General features: G+C 44.3%; 2 protein-coding genes across 14 annotated transcripts in view; one reads left to right on the top strand and one right to left on the bottom strand.

Annotated features, from left to right (window-relative positions):
• LOC127003503 (uncharacterized) overlaps positions 1 to 12,299 on the top strand; it is a 63,921-nt gene extending 51,622 nt beyond the window's left edge. The window contains exons 4-8 of one of the 12 annotated variants that reach the window (XR_007757100.1): positions 83 to 145; positions 2,242 to 2,398; positions 3,912 to 8,598; positions 8,843 to 8,959; positions 9,078 to 12,299. Coding sequence is in view for 1 of the 12 variants with exons in the window: in XM_050870307.1 (XP_050726264.1) it covers positions 83 to 145; positions 2,242 to 2,402 (224 nt within the window). In the remaining 11 variants the exon portion in view is untranslated. Of the gene's footprint in view, positions 1 to 82; positions 146 to 2,241; positions 2,403 to 3,911; positions 8,960 to 9,077 lie in introns of those variants that run through there. The other 11 variants (XR_007757101.1, XR_007757102.1, XR_007757099.1 and 8 more) reach the window with 11 other exon arrangements.
• Positions 12,300 to 13,016: 717 nt separating this feature from the next.
• Positions 13,017 to 24,961, bottom strand: LOC127003504 (secretion-regulating guanine nucleotide exchange factor-like). 2 transcript variants are annotated; one of them, XM_050870309.1, is made up of 8 exons: positions 24,934 to 24,961; positions 22,536 to 22,624; positions 22,013 to 22,156; positions 21,196 to 21,375; positions 20,838 to 21,047; positions 20,217 to 20,323; positions 19,531 to 19,761; positions 13,017 to 18,993 (listed from the first exon to the last, which is right to left on the bottom strand). In XM_050870309.1, exons 2-8 carry the CDS (start codon positions 22,602 to 22,604, stop codon positions 18,741 to 18,743), a joined length of 1,194 nt encoding a protein of 397 aa, XP_050726266.1. In that variant the 5' UTR covers positions 22,605 to 22,624; positions 24,934 to 24,961; the 3' UTR covers positions 13,017 to 18,740. The 2 variants fall into 2 exon arrangements, with proteins under 2 accessions (XP_050726266.1, XP_050726265.1); XM_050870308.1 differs by lacking the exon at positions 24,934 to 24,961 and adding an exon at positions 23,782 to 23,930.
• Positions 24,962 to 25,756: the final 795 nt, after the last annotated feature.

Here is a 25,756-nt window from a genome sequence, read left to right as displayed (position 1 = left end):
CGAAGGGAAACTAAAGGAAAGGAGAATCGTCAAGTGTTAAAGACATGCCGTAACCTAATCGTGTTCCCTCGTCTCGTTGCAGTGATCGCCATCCTCGTCGCCCTCATCCTGTACCCAGTGTTCTTCGCGCAGGAACTGGAGCTTGGTGAGTGAGGCCATTTATACACACACACACACACACACACACACACACACACACACACACACACATATATGTATATAATGTATATAATGTAACTATGTAGGGATCCTAGAAATACTTGACTAACATAGAGCGTTTTTATTGTGTGTTGATCTAGACATTTCTAGGTACATAAGAACATAAGAACGTAAGGAGTCTGCAAGAGGCCGGTTGGCCTATACAAGGCAGCTCCTGTATACTCTACCTCACCATCCATGGCTTTATCTAACCTCTTCTTGAATGTATCTATGGTATTGGCACCCACAACATGGCTCCCAAGCCTGTTCCATTCATCCACCACTCTATTGGTGAACCAATTGTTGCCTAGGGCGTTCAATAAGTAATGCCCCTGACCCACTTTCGATGGCAATAGAGCAACGAAACTTGGCACATTTATTAGTCTTTCTCTACATAGGAACCACCCAGAGTTATGCATTTCTCCCATCGTTTGATGCAGCTCTGGAGACCGTTGTTGTAGAACACTCCAGGTTGGTCCTCCAACCACGACGTGACTTCAGAAATCAGGGCTGCATCATCTGGGAAACGCTTTCCTTTCAAAAACAACTTCATGGCTGGGAAGAGATGAAAGTCAGAGGGTGCAAGGTCAGGAGAGTAGGAGGATGGGGAGAATTTCATACACGCCTGCTGCTGATCTGGCAGTTGTGGACCGGAGCGTTGTCTTGCAGTAGGAGGATACCTTTGCTGATCTTCCCCGCCTCTTGGTTTTGATAGCTTCTCTCAATTTCCTCAGAAGTGAAGCATAATAGGCTCCTGTAATTGTATTTGCCAGGAAATCTGTCATCAGCCCTGGTCCCAGAAAACTGTGAGCATGACCTTGCCAGCGGAGGGCTGCACCCTTGCCTTCTTTGGCGGTGGTGAGTCCACGTGCTTCCACTGCATTGACTGGGCTTTTGTCTCTGGATCATAGTGATGGACCCAAGTTTCATCCTGTGTAATCAGTCTTTTGAAAAACGTTGACTCGTCTTCTCGGCACATCTCTAAACTCATCCTCGAACAATCGCTTCTGGAAAGGTGTGAGCAACCTGGGAATCCATCTGGCAGACACCTTATGCATATGCAAATGGTCATGAATGATAGTTTCCACAGACCCTGTACTAATCTTGACCTCTAATATTTGGCGAATAGTAATGATCTTCCAAAATGGCATCCTCAACTTGGCAGACAGATGCCTCATCAATGGCAGAAGGAGGGCGACCAGGTCTGGGAGCTGTTTCCACAGACTTCCGCCCATGTTTGAATTCACGATGCCAGCGTTTTACAAGGTCATATGATGGGGCATCATCACCGTAAGTTTCTTTCATTTCGTCAAACGTCTCCTGTGGTGTGCGTCCTTTCAAATACAAAAACCGGATCACTGCGCGACACTCAACAGGCTCCATTTCACACCTGACTCAGTTCAAACACCTGTAAATGAGAAACCAAAACTAGTTCAGAGCTGTAATTTGCCACATTATCCATAGAGATATAAGTCATTGCACATGCTAAATATCAGCTAGATCAGACAACTAGAAGTGGGTCAGGGGCATTACTTATTGAACGCCCTATGTCTTTGTTGAATCTGAATTTGTCTAACTTAAAACAATTGCTATGCGTCCTACCTGGCTCTTTTACTATCAAAATCTTATTGACATCCCCTTTATTTAAAGCCCTTCATCCATTTATAGACTTCTATCAAGTCTCCTCGCAACCTTCGCCCTTCTAGAGAGTGTAGATTTAAATGCTTCAGCCTGTCTTCATAAGGCAAGTTTCTCACCCCCTGAATCATCTTTGTCATCCTCCTCTCTACAGATTCTAACATCTTGATGTCCATTCTGTAGTAGGGGGACCAGAACTGAACTTGCCCATTCTTGAAGTGTCTATTTAGCCACCACATTCACAACCTTCTCTTATAGATTCACATTAAAGTCATGATGCATAATCTTAACCACTTTTTCAACCAACATGTTAGATGCCTCAGAAAACTAACATACAAATAAGTTACATATACATCTCCACGAGCCCCACAAACACCACATTATTAAGAAAGTGTTGAATTGCAGGGAACCGCACGCTATGGGAGTTTGGTTGGGCCTACGGTGTTGGTTGGGGCGCCGCGATCTTCCTGTTCGGCGCCGTGGTGTTGCTGCTGTGTGACCAGGAGGAGGAGGAGATCTACTACAAGGAGAGAACCATCATCCACGCGGAGAACGACTCCAGGTGAGCGGGGCGGAGCAGGGCGGGGGAGGTGTTACAGTTGTAGTAGGTCTCAGGGTGCTGGAGCTTGCAAGAATCGACAAAATTTAAAGCAGAATCGCTGGAATGGGTGGGGAGGGGGAGGTGTTACAGTTGTAGTAGGTCTCAGGGTGCTGGAGCTTGCAAGAATCGACAAAATTTAAAGCAGAATCGCTGGAATGGGTGGGGAGGGGGAGGTGTTACAGTTGTAGTAGGTCTCAGGGTGCTGGAGCTTGCAAGAATCGACAAAATTTAAAGCAGAATCGCTGGAATGGGTGGGGAGGGGGAGGTGTTACAGTTGTAGTAGGTCTCAGGGTGCTGGAGCTTGCAAGAATCGACAAAATTTAAAGCAGAATCGCTGGAATGGGTGGGGAGGGGGAGGTGTTACAGTTGTAGTAGGTCTCAGGGTGCTGGAGCTTGCAAGAATCGACAAAATTTAAAGCAGAATCGCTGGAATCAGTGGGGAGGGGGAGGTGTTGCAGTTGTAGTAGGTCTCAGGGTGCTGGAGCTTGCAAGAATCGACAAAATTTAAACCAGAATCGGTGGGGAGGGGGAGGTGTTGCAGTTATAGTAGGTCTCAGGGTGCTGGAGCTGGGCAAGAATCGACAAAATTTAAAGCAACAATTCCAGTTCTCAGTGCCAGTTCCTCAGTGGCGATGGTCAAGGAGGTCTGCACGTTGACGAAACAGGACACAAGATATTTAAGTTCCAGGTGTCGATATCAGGAAATTTAAACAGCAATGATGGAATAAGTCTGCTCAGGTCAATTATATCAGGAAACTTTTAGACGTCAAACACTGAGAAGTTTGCCAAGTGAATGAGATCAGAAAAATTTCCCCCGTCTTGAAGATGAAATTATTCCGCAATATCAAAAAAATCAGGAAACAATGAGGAAGTAAAAGTCATTGATATTAAATTATGTTAAGATGAAAAAAGTTAAATATACATGAAATAATGCCAGGCTACAGATGCAAGAAGTCATTGAAGATAGGAAAGTTGAGATAGAGGGCAAATACCAAGCTCTGGAAATTGAAAGATTTACCCAAGATGGAAAGGCCTAGTTAGAAAGCTGCTGTAAAAATAAGAAGATGCAGATAGTTAAGATGAGAACCCTAAATTGGAGGCTGTGTGCTAACAACCAGAAACAAGAACACTAAAAATTTTGGTTGATAAGCTAAGATTGAGGCAACATGCATTATCATAATTACAAAACTTCCAGTGGTAAAAATAAGGTATCCAGAGAGACACCAATTCCCCAGCAGGAACACTGAACCACCCAAGCACACAGGAGTTGATGCATGACACTAATTAGACCCAGGAACTAATCTAAGCACACACTAAGGAAACTATATTATAAGTGTCAAGACGAGAAGGACAAACCCACAGCCATTCACAAAGGCTACAGGACCTAGGAACATAAGTAAAATGCCTGACCCAACTTCACACGGTCAGGATAATTTACTCGCTGATCTTCCCTCACACAGACATTTCCTTTCAGGGCCTAAGGTTGAGGCTGTCGGTGGTGTGAAGCAGAGGCCTTGTAGCTCCCCTTACCAAGACCAACCCTCAGTGACGCCTGTTTGCCACTCCTCCGAGGCTGGACGCTTGGGCTCGGCTTGAAGAGTGTGTGAGAGAGGAAAGAAAAGTGTACTTCTACCGTGCCATCGCTGCCATTGATTCCTTGTAACCGCCGGGACTAGACTCTGAGTAGCGGATGCGATGTTGGTGAATGTGGAGTGTGAAGGAAGCGAGTAAGGACGATGTGGTTGGATGTATGTCCCCTGCGATAACTCGACGTGTGAGTGTGTGCGTATGTGTGAAGTGCGAGGGAAGTGAGTTTGGACAAAGTGGTAGGATTTCTGTTCACCGCAAAAGCTCGACATGTGAGTGTGTGCGTATGTGTGAAGTGCGAGAAAAGTGAGTTATGACAAAGTGGTAGGATTTATACTCACCACAAAAGCTCGACGTGTGAGTCTGTGTGCGTGTGTATGTGTGTGTGCGTGTGGGGCCAGCATGAGAGGACAACTATCGGCCATGGATCGAAAATAACAAGACGCAGATGAGGCAAGGAGGACATCAGTGAATGACAAGATGAAAACGCCAATGAACCTCACAACACACCAACACACACGCTTGCATACACACAACTGGACGAGGGAGCTCAGCGATGGACGTCCGGGCAAGCGAAGTGACCTCATCATCTCATCCTATAAGTCTGGAGGGAATAGAAGGGAGGAAAATACTTGTGTTAGCCCATGAGAAAGAGCAATGGAGTTTTTTGTTTATTCTTTTGTTATTTTTTATTCCTAGGATACTTCAATTTTGCTGTTCCGTCCCTCCTTTTATGATAGTCGGCCCTTGAAAAAAACGGACCGCCAGTATCAGTGACCCCATGGAGAAACTTTTTATTTGCTTATTATATTATTCTCTCTCTCTCTCACTTTTCTCTTACCTTTTTTCTCCTTTTTTCTGTTTATTTTCATTAGACGTGATTCCTAAGTTTGTTTTTCTACTCATATATTCTCTTTCCTCTATCGTACTTCTCATTCTTTTCCCTCGGCTGTTTCGATCATGCCGTTCCCTCGGTCCCTCATGGTGGTCTCGCCGTACGTCACATGCGCTTGACCGATGTCCGTGTGTGTGTTCGTGTGTTTGGTATTACATTGCAGTGACCTCGGCGTTGGCGGGAGGCTGGTGGCAGACTGTCCGTGTGTGGGGTGTTGGCGCGAGTCTGTCTGTCGTTCTTTATTTTGTATGCCATAAGTATCTGCAGGGTTGCGTTTGTGTCGTTTTACATCCCGTTTTTTTGTTCCTTTACCCGCATGCTACAGTGTTTATTTGGCGGAAAGCCGTTCTTGATGTGACGAGATCGATTTTCGTGTAAGAGACCCGACCTATGCTTCCTCTTCCTCCGTCACGGTTTTGTCCAGCTTCCCATTTTTTATCCCTATCATTTTATACTTGTTAGCGTGCGATGGTTGAGTTACTTCACATTGACAGTGGCTTTGAACCTTAAGGAAAGTCACAGTTCCCTCCAGAGCACTGAGGAGGATAGGCAAGACTGTACCGAGACTTTACATGGAAAACGAGAAGATGAAGAAGAGGAAAAAGAAGGAGAGTACTTGTAAACACTGGTAATAATGTCTCACGTCTTGCTGAAGGTCGCGTGGAAGAGGAAAGACAAGACTGTACCAAGACTTTACATACAAAACAGAAGAAGAAGAAGAAGATCAAGAAGAGGAAAAAGAAGAAGGAGAGTACTTGTAAACACTGGTAATAATGTCTCACGTCTTGCTGAAGGTCGCATGAAAGAGGAAAGACAAGACTGTACCAAGACTTTACATACAAAACAGAAGAAGAAGAAGAAGAAAAAGGAGATCAAGAAGAGGAAAAAGAAGAAGGAGAGTACTTGTAAACACTGGTAATAATGTCTCACGTCTTGCTGAAGGTCGCATGAAAGAGGAAAGACAAGACTGTACCAAGACTTTACATACAAAACAGAAGAAGAAGAAGAAGAAGAAAAAGGAGATCAAGAAGAGGAAAAAGAAGAAGGAGAGTACTTGTAAACACTGGTAATAATGTCTCACGTCTTGCTGAAGGTCGCATGAAAGAGGAAAGACAAGACTGTTCCAAGACTTTACATACAAAACGGAGGATGAAGAAGAAGAAAAAGGAGAAGTTGAAGAAGAAGAAGAAGAAGAAGGAGAACACTTACAAACACTCGTAATAATGCCTCAAGTCTTGCTGAAGGTCGCATGAAAGGTGAAAGGCAAGACTGTCCGAGGCTTTACATACAAAACAGAAGAAGAAGAAAAGGGAGAAGATGATGAAGAGGAAGAAGAAGAAGAGTACTTTTAAACACTGGTAATGCCTCAAGTCTTGCAGCTGAATGTCATGTTGAAGAGGAATGGCAAGACTGCACCAAGACTTTACATACAAAACAGAAGACGAAGAAGAAGAAGAAAAAGGAGAAGTTGAAGAAGAAAAAGAAGAAGAAGAAGAGCACTTGTAACACTGGTAATGCCTCAAGTCTTGCAGCTGAAGGTCACATGGAGGAGGAGGCAAGACCGTACCGAGACTTTACATACAAAACGGAAGATGAAAAAGACGAGGAAAAAGAAGATGAGCACTTTTAAACACTGGTAATAAAGCCTCACGTCTCGCTGAAGGTCGCTCCACTTAGCTAATACTCTCAACCCATCACTGGCGTCTCATCTTCGCCGCCTTGATATCAACTTTCTTAGTCAGTAAATTTAGGTAAGACTAGAGTAAACGAGTCTTCGATAGTCAGAGGTTTTTACTCGATAATAATAATGATAGTAATAATGATAACGATAATGACTTCTTAGCTTATCTTTATCTCGAGAGCAGGCGTTTGCATCTCCTTGGATCGGGGAAAGTCCAAACTCGACATAATGTTACGACGCTGTTTTCTAGCAGTGACGCGTTCATGATGAGATGCGTACTATTACCCCTTAAGCTTTTTTCTACTATGGCGGAGATTCGGGAAGAGACCGAGTGCTTTGTGTGGACCCGCAAGGCGTTTATGGAGTCCCCTCTCGTATAGCGACTTTTTTTTTATTGTTGGATTCTTTCGTAGTCTTTTTTAACCCTCGAGGCCATTGCACTTGTCTTTCATTCATTTTGTATTCACCCCGAAATAATCCCTTTCTTTCTCTCATCTCAAAGGACCCACAGTGATAAAAACGATAATATGCATTGCTTGGATTAAACGCTACATATGTAATAGTCATCATCCTCACTATCACTCCCGTATCACCGTCACCTTCATCATCGCCACCATCAGTCATCATCCAGTCTCTCTTAGAACACACTCACACTCACTCTCTCGTCTGCGATGGTGAGCGACCCCTTAGACACTCCTTACCTGAGTCTGGGTAGGTTTTTTGTATTTGTTTTTGATATACTACTTCATATCTACACACATACACACAAGCAGGCACGTTCACACACGCACACACCTCCGTTAAGTCAATTCTCTGGTGTGTGTGTGTGTGTGCTGTCGAGAGATCCTCCAGTCATTAAACAGTAACCCCAGGTGCAGCTGATAAGATACACACACAGACACATTCACACACGCACACACCTCCGTAAAGTCAATTCTCTGGTGTGTGTGTGCCATCACGATCCCCCCCCCGTCGAGAGATCCTCCAGTCAGTAAACCGTAAGCCCAGGTGCAGCTGATAAGATAAAGAAAAAACGTATTCTCTCCAATCCGCTTGGCCCATTTACATAATGTTACGACGCTGTTTTCTAGCAGTCACCCCTCGTCAGTGGAGCGTGGACCTTGGCGTGATACTAGACTATTAACAACGGCTGCTTCTCCTGTCACTAACCTCACACGGAGTTACTCATATACCCGCTCTTGTTGCTGTGTTCGAAGGAGTGTTCTTAACTCTCGCCTAACCTGCTAATTGCTATATCTGGATCAATCAAAGCCCTGTGTGTTGATTTTTTTTTAATTCGTCAAGTTTCGGAAATAAATAAAAACCTGGGAGGGAAATATCAGCTGAAGAATTTAATGGCAAACAGAGACAGTCACATCACACATGCACAAAAGTCCCTGTTTAGAGCTGTCCAAAGCCCTGCGTGTCATCAGCATTCGAAAGTAGAGTTGTCGACGTCTCACATTCAAGTTTAGTTAGAAGGGAAATAAGAATCGTAACAGTAGTGGAAGGAAAGAAGAGAGAGGGAGGATTGAGCCTTCATTCCCTTTACATACAGGATCAGAGTATTGTGTGTTAACCTATTTGCCTGGAAGGAGTCTGATTTGCTTTTGTTTTCATGTTGACAAGTTTAGTATTTCTTCCACACGTCTATTGCCTTGTAGCTGCTTGTTCTTCCTTCCTCTGTTAACCACATGATAGATAGTGCAAGAGTACATAAGAACATAGGGAGACTGCAAGAGGCCAAATCTGTGAGCTATTCTTGTGGTACTTATACTATCGTGGCTCTTCGAAACATTTATATTTTTCCTTTTTATTGTAGTTTCAAATCCTGTGGTGTTGTGGTTTTCATGACATCACAGTCTCTTATATTGAGGTTTGCTGTCCTCTAGAATTCCTCTACATGGCTCTTTCAATCATTTATAATCCTTTCTCTTATAGATTTTGAAAGTGCTGTGATGTTGTGGTTCTCATGACATCACGGCATCTTATATTGAGGTTTGCTGTCCTCTAGAATTCCTCTACATGGCTCTTTCAATCATTTATAATCCTTTCTCTTATAGATTCTGAAAGTGCTGTGATGTTGTGGTTTTCATGACATCACAGCATCTTATATTGAGGTTTGCTGTCCTCTAGAATTCCTCTACATGGCTCTTTCAATCATTTATAATCCTTTCTCTTATAGATTTTGAAAGTCCTGTGATGTTGTGGTTTTCATGACATCACAGTATCTTATATTGAGGTTTGCTGTGCTCTAGAATTCCTCTACATGGCTCTTTCAATCATTTATAATCCTTTCTTTTTTAGGTTTTGAAAGTCCTGTGATGTTGTTCTCATGATGTCACTATCTTATATAGAGGTTTGCTGTGGTATTGAGTCCTCTACCTGACTCTTTCAATCATTTATAATCCTTTCTTTTTTGGGTTTTGAAAGTCCTGTGATGTGGTTTTCATGATGTCACAGTATCTTATATAGAGGTTTGCTGTGGCATTGAGTCCTCTACATGACTCTTTCAATCATTTATAATCCTTTCTTTTTTGGGTTTTGAAAGTCCTGTAATGTTGTGGTTCTTAAGACACCACTTCAGTTGGCACAGATGTTTCCTTTTCTTTTGTTTTTTGACAGTAAAGGAAGCCGGTCAAAGGGCGAAAATAAAACAACAACAGCAAAATAAGCCCACTAGTCACTGTTCCTGTAAAGAAAACGAAGAACAAAAGGCCAAAAAAAAGAGAGAGAGGGTCAATTTCATCTCTAGTGTTCCTCTATGCATTGGTCCATTTCTTGCAGAGGTTCAGTGCTGTTCTTCCTCCTTCAGCCATTTCATCTTTTCTTTGCGTAGCGCCAATTTTTCTCTTCTGGTCTTTAGTCCTGACACTGTGTACTGTATGTGAAGTAGGTCAATGCTCTGCCATATCAGTGTGTCTGAGGCTTGTAGTTGCACCACCCTGTACATAGCGTGTCTGTATGAACTCGACTCCACTTTAGCGTAAATCCAAGTGCCAGCGAATGCGTGGGTGTCTGGTCCTCCGAGGAAGGCCGTCGACGAAGGTTGTGAAGGATCTGAGCAGCTCTTCCCGGCCGTTGTGTGAGTGTGAGCTGCGGTAGTGTGAGGTGTGCTAACGTCTCACCCCCGGTCTGGTCTGTCGTAAGGTTTTGATAGCGTGTTAAGGGCTTAGATTTCCAGGATTACGTCATGCTTTTAGTTGGGTGAAAGTTTTTATACTAGACGATTCTCTTACAATGTAAGTAGAATGTTTTAAGAGCAAGGCATTGCTATAAGAGGCGTGGATCCTCGTGTTCACTCCTTCGTGCTCTCTTATCTTCATGAAGTACTACCACTGCTACCGTACTGTGCTCTGTGCAGCGCTAGTGTGCCGCGAGGGTGTGGTTCGTTCAAGACTACACAGCTGCATGTGGAGGGAGGCCCTGAGACTGTGGCCCGGGACAGTATGTAGCTTCACTGTGGAACTAGTCATGGATTGCTGTGTTGTGCTGCCGGCGAGACCACTCTGGCCTGCAGCGGTCAAAAGTACATTGGTGTTACTGCGCCAACTTGAAAAGAGACGTTGAGCTGATCAGAACTAATGGCAAAAATGATTCCCGGGTGCATGTGTCCACCCAGCCAGCACCCGTCGCCATGTTGTTAGGTTACCAAGTGTTTAGTTTAGCGCAGGGTGTCTCAGCCTCGGCCAGAGTGCGGCAGCTGCTAAAGGAGCCGTTGTTTTACCTGTTTTTGTTGTCTTCTGTTTCTTTGGGGCATAATGTTGATATATTCCTTAATAGTTCTGTACATATGCTTTTACCCATGCGACAAGTGAACCGTTTATTGAGTAAGAGTCCTAAACAGTGTGTAATGATCAAGTTCCTGATGCTGATGGTGAGCCCTGCGGAGGAAGGCTTCAAGGGGGGACTACCCTAGAAGCGCCTCCGTCTGGGTTCGTCATTTTAATCCTTTAAGTTTTGAGTTATTGTGTTGCATTACAGTTTCATTTTCGGAGTTCAAACTAAACACAAACTTGACCTTTGTTATAGGTTCCCCTCGAGCATCACCTCCTGAAGGATGAACTGAGGTGTGTCCATGGCTGTCCTTCAAAACCCAGCACAGTTTAGTCACGCACAGTGCAGTCACATGCCAGGCTGTTCATGCTGTGCCGTGGGATGAACTGAAGCATAAAAATCTGTTCTAGGCGTTTGACAAGACTGGCCACAACACTACATCACTACATTGATCACTGGTTCTTAAACTTTCTATCACTATACCTCCTCAAGGAATGGGTCTTCCCTCCCACACCCCTCTTGCATATTAGCCCATGCTCTTAAAATAATAGATACTCCAGCAAAAGAAATTTCAACTATTCCTCCAAGGCTCACCCCCCCTGGAAAAATTTGGGCGGCTTTACTGATAACCCTATGCCCTTGTCCACCCAGCAGTGAATGGGTACCAGGTATTAATCGGGGGTTGTGTTCTGTTTCCTTCTCATATAATTCCTTCCTCTTCTGTCTCTCTCCGGCATATGACCACAGATGTGCCTACTAAACAAAACTTTCCATTTTTCTTTCCCTCCCCCTCTGGAAATTATTAATACCCAAAGTTTAAGAACCACTGACCTAGATGCATACAAGTTGTCCTGTGTTACCCATCAGGAAGAGCGTCAGTTGTTTGCTTGATGCTTGAGATGTCCAAGGCTCACAGGGAAACAAGTAGGTCCCCTTGTGTCTACATTTGGGACTAAGGAACCACCAAGTTAAGGAGTGTGTGTGTGTGTGTGCGGTTTGCCGTGCGCCACCACCCCAAAATCCTCATTATGGTTAAGGAATGAAACTGTACTGACCTGTGACGCGAGTGTTGATATTAATACACTGGAAGCACTTGGCTGGTTGGACCCACTCAGTGCTCCCGCTCCTCTCCCTCACTGGCACCAAATCCTGAGTCATTACTTTGGCAACAAGATTCTTGATATATTTTGCTTCCTATCTTTCCCTTTCTTCTTTGTATCCATTTTTCTACCTTCACTTCTTTTATATAGTAATTCTTCAATCATTTCTCTTGCAATTTCTCTATTTTCCGTCATTACACTCCCTTTCTCTTGCTATTTATCCTTGCTCTACATTTTCGTCATCATCATCTCTCTCTCTCTCTCTCTCTCTCTCTCTCTCGTCTTAATTGGTGTTTATGACAAAATTGTGCACTTGTGGTGATTATCCTGTTGTTGAAGTGTGATAATGCCATGTGTGTTCCTGTCCCCTGTCACCTTATAGAAGAAAGCAGGGTGAGTGGGTGAGGGCGGGGTTGGCAACAAGATTCAGTAACATTCTTGACAAAATTGCTAACTTGTGCTGATTATCCTGTTGTTGAAGTGTGATAATGCCGTGCTGTGGGTTCCTGTCCCTCGTTGCCTGAATAAAAGAGACGAGTGAGTGGGTGAGGGCGGGGTGCAGGGAGCGAGTGGGCCAGTGGGTGGTAATCTTCCATGACGAGGTTCAAGGTTCCATGGTACATTTCTTCCGTGTGTTGGGCGGCGCCGGGTCGTCCCTTCGTAGCAATAACGAGCGCTTGGCTTCACATGAATACATAGTTGGTCTGTTTTCAATCCAAAAATAAAGCTGTAAGTTCCATGAAGTTGCCGGATTGTTTCAGTGGTATGTAAATTTTAGATTTTATGTAAAAATACAAAGTCTTTAATATATTATTGATATACTTGTTTTGTTTGCTTTTTAAGGCTCCCCAAGATGATGTAATGTTGCCAGGATGTGTTCTAGCAGCATGATGGCTTAGGAGGCACAAGAGCTGCATGTCAGGCTTGTAAGCTAAGAGGAAGGTATGTATTTCAGTATATCATAGGCTGGTTGGGGTAGACGTTGTGCACATTTGTAGATTTTGATTCTGTGTAAAATTATACAAGGGGTTTGTGAGTTGAAACCTGTCATTAACCCGGTAGCAGCAAGGATCATATTTCTTAATGGTCCCTCTAAGCGAGAAAATGAGAAAAAATCATCACCCACACAAACCATTTCATAATATATATCAAAGCATTTGTGATCAGTTTATGTGTCATCTATTTTGGAGGGTTTAAATCATGGCACAAATTTGGCCCATCACTGCTACACGGTAAAGCCACAAATTTGGCCCATCGCTGCTACCGGGTTAAGGCGATGATCTACCTGTTTTTTCTTTATTTTTGTCTGGGTTTCCATGTAAAAAAAATGGTGAGATTTCTATATATTTGAGAACTCGAGGAGCGATTGGAAAAAAAATAAACATCAAAAAGACTACTGGGCAGCGTGCCACATGCCCGGATAGCTGGAGTTGGCATTCACAGACTACACAGGTAACAGGCCTCAATTCAGTCTTAGAATAATCACATTAGACCTTCCTTCCCCAACCGTACCCATGATTCAGAAATTAAAGGAACCACTGCTCTTCCCTTTTATTCCCAAATGCATTCTTCTTACAGTTCAATGTCACAAAAGAAAGTTCCCATCTCTTTTCCACAAAAAAATAATTGACCTAAGACTTCTTCCAGCCTAAGAGGACCCAAACCCCTGCCCTTGTAAAGACCCAGGAGGCACAAAGTACAAAATCCGGTCTCCAAAACACACTGAGCATTTGATACACTTCACTTCTAGTAGTATCTTATAGGACAAAGTTTAAGTGGCAAGAAAAATTATTGAAACTCTTTAAAGCATCAAAATCAACAAGTCTCCTTTCTCTGATATCCGAGGCACAAAACCCAGTGGAGGAGGTGGAGGTGGTGGTGGCTACATACACTCCACTGAGGGGCATTTTAGGGGCACTCTATTACCACCTACAACCACACGTTAATTCTTGTTGTTCCATCGTACATAGTTAGCCACACAGCACATGAAGCAGCCCTATTGCATGTGCCGGCTGACCAAAGTTTGTGGCCCTTCACCAAGCTGTCACCCAGATCTGTGGCCCAAAGGTAATGGTAGTCCACATACATGTGTCCTCAATGGCAAACATCACTTGACATGGATTGTCTGGCAGAGACCTGAGAGCAGAGTAACACTGCTTGTAAGAAAAATTAGAATAAAGCTTGAATCAGGCACACAGAAAAATGGCAATGCAACTAAATTATGGCAAACAAACAAGTGCAAGGAAGGGCATGTCTAGTGATGCCTGGGATAATATCACTGTGCAGCGAGTGATGTGAACACTCCTCTTGGTGCCCACGGGGAGCCATGACGTGACTGGTGAAGCAAAACCTGGAGAGCCGCAGAGGTGTTCCCTGACACAGGCGGCGCTGCATCACCAACCACATGAACACCTGATGAGACTTTCTTTATGCACGTCACTCCATCCAGAGGTGCTAGTGAGGTCTTGGGGCATCCACGGGCCTGTCCTTCACCCGTGTGTGAGAGGGTTGTTACATCACTCCCTGCACAAAGCTACAGGCAGTTCAGCTCAAACAAGGAGAGCAGCAAATGCACGACTCGAGGACCTGCGACAACGGCAGCCACACGGCCACCAAGCCACTGCCGGTCAACAGCTCCAGCAGCACATTTGAAAAACATAGTTATGAAATTTCCTAAAAAAATTATACATTGTTTCTCCATACAATTGAGAATCATAAATATGTGTATGTATATATATCAAAAACATCCTATCCACAGCAAGATGCATCTTCCTGAGGTCAACAATGACCACCCGAGGCACCGCCACACACAGGGACACGACACACCCACCTCAGGTCACAGGTCAGGGGGAGTGAGGTGACCGAGCCAATAACTACACAGGAAGCAGGATAACCATTTGCCACAGAGAACAATGCCACCTTCCTTTAGGCCTGAGGTGCAGTGTGTGGTCAGAAGCACATGCCTGGGTGGGGCGCCCTGGGTGAAGGTAACCAGCCGTGCGGTGCGTCAGGGCGCAGCGCACCGCCACGCAGGGCTATCATCAACGCTCAACAACTCTTGGTAGGCTTTTTCTCTCATAGACTAAATTCAGAGCTCAATTATACAAAACAATGATAAAAACATACTCGGACGTCACTGCCGCCGGGGACAGGCGAGTGGCCGACACGAACACAACTCCCAACTGAACACATCTTGAACAATCCTCACAGAGTGGATGTAGTAAACTTATCTGCTATGAATAGATGGAGAGAAAATAAGCATATATGTCTGTATATATAGAGTGGGTATATATCACCTATGCTGTGGGGCACACCAACGATGCCCTCGCGTGGCCTCCTGACTAAGTGAGCAGCTACACTACGGGTCACGTGGCATCGTAAGAGTCTGAACACATGGAGAACTAGCACAGTGGTGGTGAGGCAGATGTGACGATGAGATAACTAGTGACGAATGAGGTTCATGAGTGAGGGGGAGATTGGAACGCCTCACCTTCTTATTGCAGGGAACGTGAGACCATAGAAGGGATGCTCCTGTCACTTACGGAGCCAGAGCAGGACCAAGAGATGCCAAAGGTGCCAGATCAAGGTTTCATGAGTGAGGATGAAGCTCAATGAATGCCTCACTTATTGCAGAGACTGAGGAGGTCAAGTCAAGGCTCTGGTCATTGGCGAGTTCAAGTGAGCGAGTGAGGACAAGAGACATAGAGAACCAGCTTGAACGTGATAGAGGGAGAGTCTGGGAGAGCAGTGGATGCCTCAGTGACTTCCTCAAAAAGTGTGTGCATAAGAATCCACTTTGACTGCCTTTGATGATGACTTGGAGGTTATAAAGGAGTGCTGATTACAGGTACAAGCCAAAACAATGCTGGGATCAACTGAGAAGATTGATCATGATATACTTCGGGAATAAAGTATTTTAAGTACATTTCCTCTTATCAGTAGCTAGAGGGCTCGTTCAGCACAGTAACTGGCTAGCGGCAAGCACGCAAGCAAACATACAGAACACGCAGGCACACTATGTATAAATACAAGAATGAATACAAAGTCAAAATATTTTTCCTTAGCCATTATAAAGAGACAAGACTCATCATGCATCAGTGGCCTAATCATGAACACGACACAGTCCAAGGTTCCTGTTACGAACACACAAGTACATGACTGCCAGGGGACCCTAACTTGTCCGGACACCGAGGGGTCGGCCCACCTCTGCATGGCCCTGGTGCAGTAGAAAACCTGCCTCCAGCCCCACAGTGACACGTGTTAATATGGATGAGGTAAGAAACAGACTGAGGGAAGCATAGTGTTGGGTACCTTAGACATGTGGTAAGGGTGTATGAAGGTCAAATCAAGGTGTTAGGTGGTTGGGAGATCAACAATTGGATGAAATGACAGTTGAGGAATACTTATGGGGTAAAAGCAGGGGAGGGGAGGAAGAAAACAAGGAAACCAGAAAAGTTTTCAACATGATGGGAACCTTTTCTTAAACTCCTATGACAAGTCAACTAACAATGACAGTGGTGTAGTGTGGGAGTGGAGGCACATGTTCAATCCATGCAGAGGGCCGGCAGCTTCCCCTGCATCCTCCAGAACCCTGAGATTCAGACACAAGGAACTCCTGCAGCAAGAGCACATTCCCCTCACCTAAGGAGTCTAGTGCCTGCCATCACAGCCACCGTGACATCCTTTACAATGACAAGCAGGGTGGAGGAGTGGGTGGGAGACCCCAGACTTGAACAATGGAAAGCATAAAAAATATCACCCAATAATATACTTCAAACGCCACACACGGCCACACTCCCTTCAAGTTCTGGGACCATGACTGCAGCACGCCGGCACAGGTGTTTGGCGGCTAACAAGGTGCCGTGTCTGAGGTACAGGCAGCAGCGTGGCCGCTCCTCATCATGCAGCCGAGATGAGAGATGAAAACTCCTTACAGCTAATTCCCAAATTTCTCACGGGCTACAAAACAAGTCATGACATATCAAAATTTTCCTTACTTCTAATCAGAGAGCTGCTGATAAACTACAAAAGAAGTTGAAATACTGTAGCAAAATTTTACACAATGGTTGTGCATGTCTGTGCTCTTTGTAAGAATACATAAGAGTTTTCATTTTGACATTTTTGCTATCATTACCACGCTTGACAAAGCACAAGATGATCCGCTTGTGTGTGTGTGCTCCAGGGAACGCATACCAAACTAGATAATTTCTTTCCCTGCTGAACACACTGGTGAGCAAGGGTTACAAGGCCTTTGGTGTGCTGAGAACAAGGCTGAGGAGATTGATGAAGTGGCTGCTGAATTTTTAATGTCCTTTCCTTGAAGCTGGACATTCCTTAAAGCTTTTAGCCCGCACATGTATGAATGAAAATGTCATGAATACTTTCCGAGTTCACATGTGTAACTAAGAAAATAGCTCTCAACTTCATGAATCTGAAGTCTGCTGAATACTATATTGAAAAATGTAGTTATGTACAACAATATTGTTGTCACATTTGTCAGCATGCCGCTGCATAATCACAAATAACCATTGCAATAATAAACTGAAAACAATAATAACCTACAAGTTTTGGGTTTCATGTTCAAAGAAAAAATTGAGAGTTTCCGAGTTTCCTAATGATGATGCAACCCTCATTGGTCCAACCGTACAAGTTTCCAGACGTAAGAATGACTTGATGAAAACAAACCTCTTCCCTGCAATGAACGACACATGGTTACAAAGTACTGATTAGTGCACCATTAATCTCTCCCTCCTTCTAAGCCCACACACACACACTCACATACACACACGCAAGCACACACACACACATTCATGCATGCAAGCAAGCACACACAAACACACACATATGCATGCACACACAAACACAAACACACACAAAAGATAATGTCAAGTACAACAGCAGTCTGACACTACTCCTCTGCATGTGCAATTACACAATGTTGCTAATCCATATGGAATAAAAGTTAAATATATTCAGAATAACTCAAACATCTGTATACAAAAAATAAATGAGAACCCTCGTGACAGGTCCCTCTAAAACTTTGCTATAGTCTGACAAACCCCTAAGAGACAATATAAAAGAGGAGTTTCGGAAGCGTAAGCGAGTCAGTTCACTTAGCATCAAACGTTCTAATAATAACAAATGGCGTCACTGTGTACCATAGGCGAAACAATATCTGTGGGCAAGAGGACCGTATCCCCCTGAGAATGCTTAAAGATCTTCACACATATAGCTAAAGAACAGCAGAGAAAACTATAGGGGAAGGGGAAGCAAGTGGAAATGATAAACGACAATGACTATGATTTCCACGTCTTGAATCAATGGGGGACTGAGGAAGAAAGTGGAGAATATGAAACAACAAAGACTTATATGATTTCCACTTCTTGAATCAATAGGGAAAGGGAGAGCGAGTGGAAATTAAAACGACAAAGACTTTACGATTTCCATGTCTTGAATCAATGGGGGGAAAATATAAAACGACAACGATTTAAATGATTTCCATGTCTTAAATCAATAGGGGAATGAGGGAGCAAATGAAACAGATAAAATGACTTCAATAATTTCCATGTCTTGAATCAATGGGGGAATGAGAGGGAGAAGTCAGAAGTTAGGGGGGAGGAAGTTTCAGTGTTACGAGGCCTTGTCAGTCCCGAGAACAACTGAGATGGGACGTTCTAGTGTTGGAGGGGTTAATGAACATACCTTTGAAGTTAATTGCCGAGAGATAAAGGGGAAACTAAAACAAAAGGGAGAGGAGGCTAAGGTAATGAATCTCACTTCTGAAAGACCAACAGAAAAGGGGAAAAAGGGAAGAAGGAGAATTGCTAAAGATGATAAAACAAAAATAGCTTAAGCAGAACAAATGAAAGGAGGAAGGACAAGAACTGATAAAGGAAACAGATAAAGAAGAACAAGGAAAAACAAAAAAGGAAGAAGAAAGAAGACTAACAAAGGACGGATAAAGAGGAGAAAGAAAGAAACAAAAAAAACAGATGGAAGGAGAAAAAAGGACTAATAAAGAAGAAGAAGAGAAAACAAAAGACAGGAAGAGGAGGAAGACAAAAAAAGACACAGATGAAGAAGAAAGAAAAAGAAGAGAAAGTAGAGACAGAAGGAAGGAAAAGGACTAAAAAAAAAAATAATAATAATAAAATGAAGAAAGAAAAAGAAGAGAAAGAAGAGACAGAAGGAAGAAAAGGACAAAAAAAAACTAATAAAGGAGATGAGAGAAAAAAAAAAAAGACAAACAAAAACGACCCAACACTAGAACAGCTTCACCAGGGCAAAGGAGTGACCCGACCCCGCCCCAATGATCTGCAGGTGGCCGGGGAGGGAGATGACCCGGGGCTGGTGTATGTTGGTGGTGGTTCCGTCCCCACAGTTGCCATGTTCATTCCAGCCCCACGTGAGGAGTGCGTTCTCCTCCCCCGCGTTCCCCACCATGGACAGGTTATGCTCAGACCCGCACACCACCATCCGTATCCTCTTGTTGACGCTGAGCCGGCTTGGGATGTACCTGCGGATGTGTGTGTTTACGTTTTACAGTTATTATTATTATTATTTTCTTTTTAACAGTATCCTCTTGTTGACGCTGAGCCGGCTTGGGATGTACCTGCGGATGTGTGTGTTTACGTTTTACAATTATTATTATTATTATTTTCTTTTTAACAACAAAGGAGACGGCAACAAAAGGGCAACAAAAAATGTAGAAAAAAAGTCCGCTGCTCATCGCTCCCATAACAAACAAAAGTAAAGAGTAGCCAAAAGAGAGGTTATTTTATTCATTCATTTTGCTTACTTTGCTTCATTACCTTACTTTTTTTTATTCCTGGCCTGGTATATAGATGGATAGACAAACTGGGAAGGGTAAACAGCTCAAGGGCAATAAGAAAAAAAGAAAAAATGCTCGCTAGCACCGTTCCTGCTAATTGTGAGTTGATAGAGTGGTCGAAAGAGGGTCAAAATCAGATGTTGTTCATGTCTATTTATTAATGAAAGTAATTAAGAATGCTAGTCACTCTTTCTCTCTCTCTCTCTCTCTCTCAACACCCACCTGCAGCGTTTGTGGTGAAGAGTCTCATTGACCGCTGTGTCTGAACTCGAGTCGTCCTTCTCCCCCTCCGAGGGCCCCAGCTGTCCGTAGTCTGCCCGCCCCCAGACATACACGGCCCCCGAGGTCACGCCAGCCACACAGTGCGTCCATCCGGCCCGCAGCCAGGCCACGCGCTCCCCGCCGAAGTAGTTGTGTGGGATGGTCAGGGGGCAGGTGAAAAATGCAACATTCCTGGGTGTTTGGAGGGAAAGGGATAAGAATTGTGGTGTTGTCACTACTACTGCTGCTACTACAAATACAACTACCACTGCTATATTTACTACTACAACTACCACTGCCACATCTGATACTGCAACTACCACTGCCATCTCTGCTACTGTTACTACCACTGCTATGTCTACTACTGCAACTACCACTGCTATGTCTGCTACTACTAATCATCCACTGGTAGTTATATTTATTCAAGTAGCATTAGTAGTAACAAAGTAATAATTATACTCCAATTTGAGGAAGACATGAGAAAGATCAGCATCAGGGAGGAGAGAAAATAAGGATGCTAAACAAAGAGAAGAGTTAATTTTCATCATAACTTAAACTACTTTCTTCTGGCTAGTTTCTCAGCAAATGATATCGACGTTAAAGCTTTCAAAGGCAGCAATAAAGAGAGTGAGGGAGTCTCGGGTCACCTTGGGTCATGCGCCAGCTGCCCCCACTTGTTGTCGCCCCAGGCCAGGACATGACCCTCAGCCGTCAGCGCGTAAGTGGTGCTCTGCCCACATGACACACTCATCACCTGCAGGAACGGGAAAAACAAAACGGAGATAAAAGAAACTGTAGTATTCATAGGAGGAAGGAGGGCCATGTACTTAGAAAAGCTGTGGAGATGGAGGTAGAAAGGAGAAGACCTGGAGATGGTGTGTGGAGGAAGACATGAGAAGGATGAACGTTAAAAAGGAGAGAGAATATTATCGTTAAGACTGGGAGAGACTCGTAACCCATCCAACCCCATAAGGGAATATAAGGATGTTAAATGAGAAGAAAATGAAAAAAAGCAACTCTCTCCTCACTTTGCCCTTCATAAATGGAGAGAAAAAACAGAAGTAAGAGAAATAATAGTGTCAATAGCGAAGTACTTTCCCTCTCAACAAGGACAGAATGTAAGCCCCTGGAAAGTCATGTAAAGAAGCCCCTCTCCTCACCTTACCCTCCATAAACAGAGAGAGAAAAAAAAAATAATAGAAACAACAGTGTGCATAGCAAAGGATTTTACCTCTCAACAAGTACAGAATAAAAGCCCCCCTCCTCACCTTGCCCTCCACATGGTCCACCACTTTGGGCGTGGGTTGTTGCTTCACCAGCTGCCCCTCGCTATCAATGTGGCCAAGTTGCCCCCGGTGACCATGGCCCCAGGTGTACGCCCGGCCGTCCCGCGTGGCCACCGCCGTGTGACGCAGGCCGGCCGACACGCTCACCACGTTAGTCAGGTCCAGGCAGATTGGAAGGCTTGTGAAAGGCACCTGCAGAAAAGAACATCATTACGTATTTCACTTATCAATATTTCCTTCGTAGTTATTTGCCATGGTCTCTAAGTCTGAGTGGTTTTCCTTTTTTTGGTTTTATTCGCACAAATCTCTCTCTCTCTTTCTCTCTGTCTCTCATCCTTACCTCATCCTTGGGAAGTCCCAGTTGGCCGTGGCTGTTTGACCCCCACACCCACACTTGGCCTGACTGGCTGAGGGCTATGGAGTGCGCCCACCCACAAGCCACGGCAACCATGTGGTGGCCCTCCAGCCCCCGGATCAGCTGGAACATTGGCACCGCTCGCACCTGAGTCCCATCACCAACCTGCGCATACATTGAGGGCTTATTAGGATCACCTGTGTAGAGGGAGTGATAATTTGTTTCATTTGAAGATTTGAGGCATCTGGGGAAGGTTAGGTTGGGTTAAGTTTAGGGTATCTTCAACCACATGATAGCCAGCACCTTTGGGTATAAATCAACAAAGAATGACCTCACTTTGTTGTATAGAAAGTCTCATTAGTAAGGAAGCATATATGAATTTTCTGAGTTAAGACCTATAGTAACAGTTTTGGGTTTAGTTAGGTTAACCGGAGGGTGGCATGAACGTCAATAGCCATCACTTAAACAGTCCTGCCGGCACCACCACCAGGCTAAGGGACATTCACTAACAAACCCCTAAAACTGAAGTCTATAGAGGCAACAATAACCTTTCAAAAAATATAAATAAATAAAGCCCAAAGGAACCATGGGCAACCTTGTAAATTTTTCTCAATTCTCAAAGTTCCCAAATATTCCCAAACTTCCCGGGAATTTTACAACCCTTGTCTTCACCCATCCGCCTGTCTTACTTTGGTTCACTGGCAGATTTATAGAAGTTGTTTTGCCTATCAGTAAGTGTGTCTTCTTGTTTTCTTATTTTATGGCATGCTAACATTTTGTCACCCTCTCCCTGTGTGTTCACCTGACCGCTGGCGTTCCATCCTGCCCCAAAGAGGCGGCCCTGAGCTGTGAGGAGGAAGGTGTGGCCACCTCCGCCCACAGCCGTGCGGATGGACGGTTCATTTATGTGGTCAGGCAAGTCCTCCACACGCGTCGGAATAGTGACCTGCGAAGGGAGGAGGAAACGTTACAACAGTTCAATCTCAAGGTAAGTGTTGAGTGCTTTCATTCTGTTGACTTTGTATTTTCAAGTTTCTGTGTATCAGGTCCACAGTCTCAGATGTTTTGGGCTTTCTCCACAAATATTTCAAAGACTACAAGAGAATAGTCGAGTTCTCATGAGTGTTTTCACGTTCATGGTGTAAAGGCCTTTTCAGACTATCACTAGGCTCATAAAACTATCCATGGAAACACTAACACAACCTCTACAAAAGCCTTATCAAATGAGGGTGTGAAAGCCTAGAAATGTTTGAAAATGCGGACCTCAGTGTCATCCATTTTCTGACACCTTACGACAGAGGCCCATCTGGTGGCTCCACACATACCTGTTCACTGACAAAGCCAAGGCCCAGCTGCCCGTGGCTGTTGGCGCCCCACGCATACAAGGCTGACATCCTCAAACACAATGCCACATCTGGGGAAGGCAGAGATTATGTGACAGACATCAGGGAAAACAAAATTGATGCACATAACAAGGGAAGGTAGAATGGAATAGACAGAAAATGGAAGGTAGAATGGAATAGACAGAAAAGGGAAGGCAGAATGGAATAAGACAGAAAACTTGGGAAGGCAGAATTGATTAGACAGAAAAAATGAGGAAGGCAGATTTGATTGGACAGGAAATAGGGAAGACAGATTATAAATTAGCCACAAAACAGGGGAAGGCAAGTTGATCAGACAGATAACACATAGTTCCAGATTAGAGCATTGCATGGCCACATTTTCAGTGTATCAATGTTTATCTCTCATGCTCTAAAACTCATGCATCATGTGTTCCATTCTTTTTTTACATGTATATATTATTTCAAATCTACGTATTCATGTATAGTCTACACATTTACATGTTTTTACGTTGATGACACAGAGGCTAGCACATTTGGTGTCTCCCCACACACCTCAAACACACCCTAGCAAATAATTTTAGCATGTCCTTGCTGAGGAACAGAAAGTGATGGGGAAAGCATGATGAATACCTGATCCAGACCTTGCTGCTGGAGGCCACACAACACAAGAACATAACCGGAGGACGAAAGCCACACCCGCGCCACACTAGGAAATGTGAACAAGTGTGAAAATTGCCATCAAGTGTGTGAGCTAAGCGGCTGACCTACGCGACGGCGCCCTGCACCAGCCAGTACCTAAGTACCTGTGACTCACCACAGCTAAAATACGATAGAATACGATAGAAGTGTTCACGCTCCCCATAAAGACACTAAAAGCAGGTGTGAAAATGTTGCACCAAGCCTCCGAGCCACCCCCGCGCGTCTCCACATTTGGTCGCATTAGCCACTAGGAATATTACGGCTATTATTCATATGGACAGCAAATGAGGCGTTAAGACACTCAGATGGGCTAAAAGGCTCAGAAATGGAAAAAAAACACACCAAAACTATAAAGCGGCGATAATAAGAAATAACCACCTTAATTACGTATAGATTCTGACCTACAATACAAAACAGGGCGATAAGGGAACAGGGAAGGTGTCAGAAGGCGCCATAGTTATAATTCAAGTTCAGAAAGACTTCAATAATCTACATGTGGCGGGGACGACCAAGACAAGGCGTTAAATACCTTCCTAAGGGCGTGGTTGAGGGCACGAGGCGAAGTGACGACCTTGGATGACCAACTCCGTGTTTACTACCGAGGGGACAGTCTTCACTCGGGGACGACTTCCATTATTATCCATTTTTCGCCTTTTGTGATTTTTTAAGGTGATTCTGAGGCGTGTGAAGTTGAGAATGGAGTGTGTGAAGGTGTTATAGTGAGGGTGGGAAGGGATGGTTGTCGTGGTTATGGGGGATTTGAGGATTAGTGGGTGGATGTGAACTGTCTCCACTTTGGGACTGGTTGGTTGTGGTTGACCCTCCTCTTCTTCCTCCCTTTATCTCCTTCTCTTCCTTTTTCCTCCTCCCCTTATCTCCTCCTCTTCCTTCTTCCTCCTCCCTTTATCTCCTCTTACTTCTTTCTCCTCCTATATCTTCCTTTTTCTCTTTTAGGTTTTCCTCGTCTCCTTCTTCACCGCCTCATCATCGTCTTCTTCCTCTTATTCTTCTTCTCCTTCTTCCTACTTCCTCTTTATTACATATCTTCCTCTTCCTTTCCTTCTATCTTTCCATCCCATTTCTCAAACCTTACCTCTTAATGACTTTCTAATACAAGACCTACAGCATAATATATGAGTTGATTTACTGAAGGAATATTAAGCACACGTATCAACTAAGCTTTAATATCTAAGAGAAAGGTGTAAGGGCAAAGATTAAAGGTAACAGGGAGAGTTTAAAGACGAGACAAGGGAGGTACAGTGACTCATGTTGAAAGCCACTCCCCTCTTTAGCCATATTCTGATTTTATACTGCTTACAGATAATCTAAGGCAAATGTAGGCCGTGCAAAGGGAAATAGGGGAATATAAGATGATTTAGTGTTTAGAGAACGTCGTGTAAGTAATATATTAAGATTTATGAGGCTAGTCTGGCCTTAAAATTACACGTTCTTGGACGGAAGTTAGCTAGTAGTGTTAGATTTTCACAATTAAATCGATATATTCTTAACCCAGTCATATAAGGTTATATAAAACGCAACAAAACCAACTAACTAAGCCTTGAAAAACCGGTTAAAACAGACAAATCAGACACAGTATCCTCGATAAAGACTTACACGGCATTTAAAAGGAATTAGACGAGAGAATAGACGGAAGGAAGAGTTTAAAGTGACAGATCTTTACCGGAATGTTGCAAGTTATAGCTGGCTACTCTTCCTACTGGTGCTGCTGCCGGTCACTGCTCCAATATCGCACAAGTGTCTGAGATTAAAAATGAGGTTAATGCTGATTTAACGAGACACGCACCACATTGCACACTACGCCATCCATTCCCCTCCAGCTGACATTCCTTCCCCCACCGCCCGTCCATCTACTGTCACTCCGTACCATTTTTATTCCATCTCCTCTATCCCACCTCCCTCCCTCCTCTTTTCCTCCTCCATTTCTTTTCCCCTTCCATTCCTCCGTATTCTTTTCCTCCCTGCCCTCCCCATCCACTCTTTTTCCTTCCTCCCCTCCCCACCTTTTCCCCTCCCATTCCTCTTTTCCTTCCTCCCTTCCCCACCTCTCCCCCTCCCATTTCTCTTTTCCCTTCCTCCCCTTCTTTTTCCCTCTCTTCCTCCACCACGCACACCTCTTCCCCTCCCACTCCCCACCTCCTCCTCCCCACCCATGCACAATACTTATCAATATACGTCTAGACAGCGAGGTAGCCTTCATGTTTCTCCCCATCTCCCCTACTCCCCAATACTACGGTGAACTTCCTCTCCTCCCCTCCTACCTCTCCCACCCACTCCTCCCCATCCATGCAACCTTCCCCTTCCTTAATCCCCACTACGTACGTTACAATCACCCCCTTCCACTTCTTCCTCCCTTACCGTTTCTGGCATGCAACCTCATTTTTTCTCCCCTTCTTCCCACCTCCCCTCCCCACTACCACAAGCACTTCACCGCTAGTCACGTACGCCCCTTCCTTCCCCTCCCCTTCCTTCCTCTCCCTTCCTTT

This window comes from Eriocheir sinensis, chromosome 25, assembly GCF_024679095.1.
Source record: "Eriocheir sinensis breed Jianghai 21 chromosome 25, ASM2467909v1, whole genome shotgun sequence".
Lineage (NCBI taxonomy): Eukaryota > Metazoa > Arthropoda > Malacostraca > Decapoda > Varunidae > Eriocheir > Eriocheir sinensis.
This window is presented reverse-complemented; position numbering and strand designations above follow the sequence as displayed.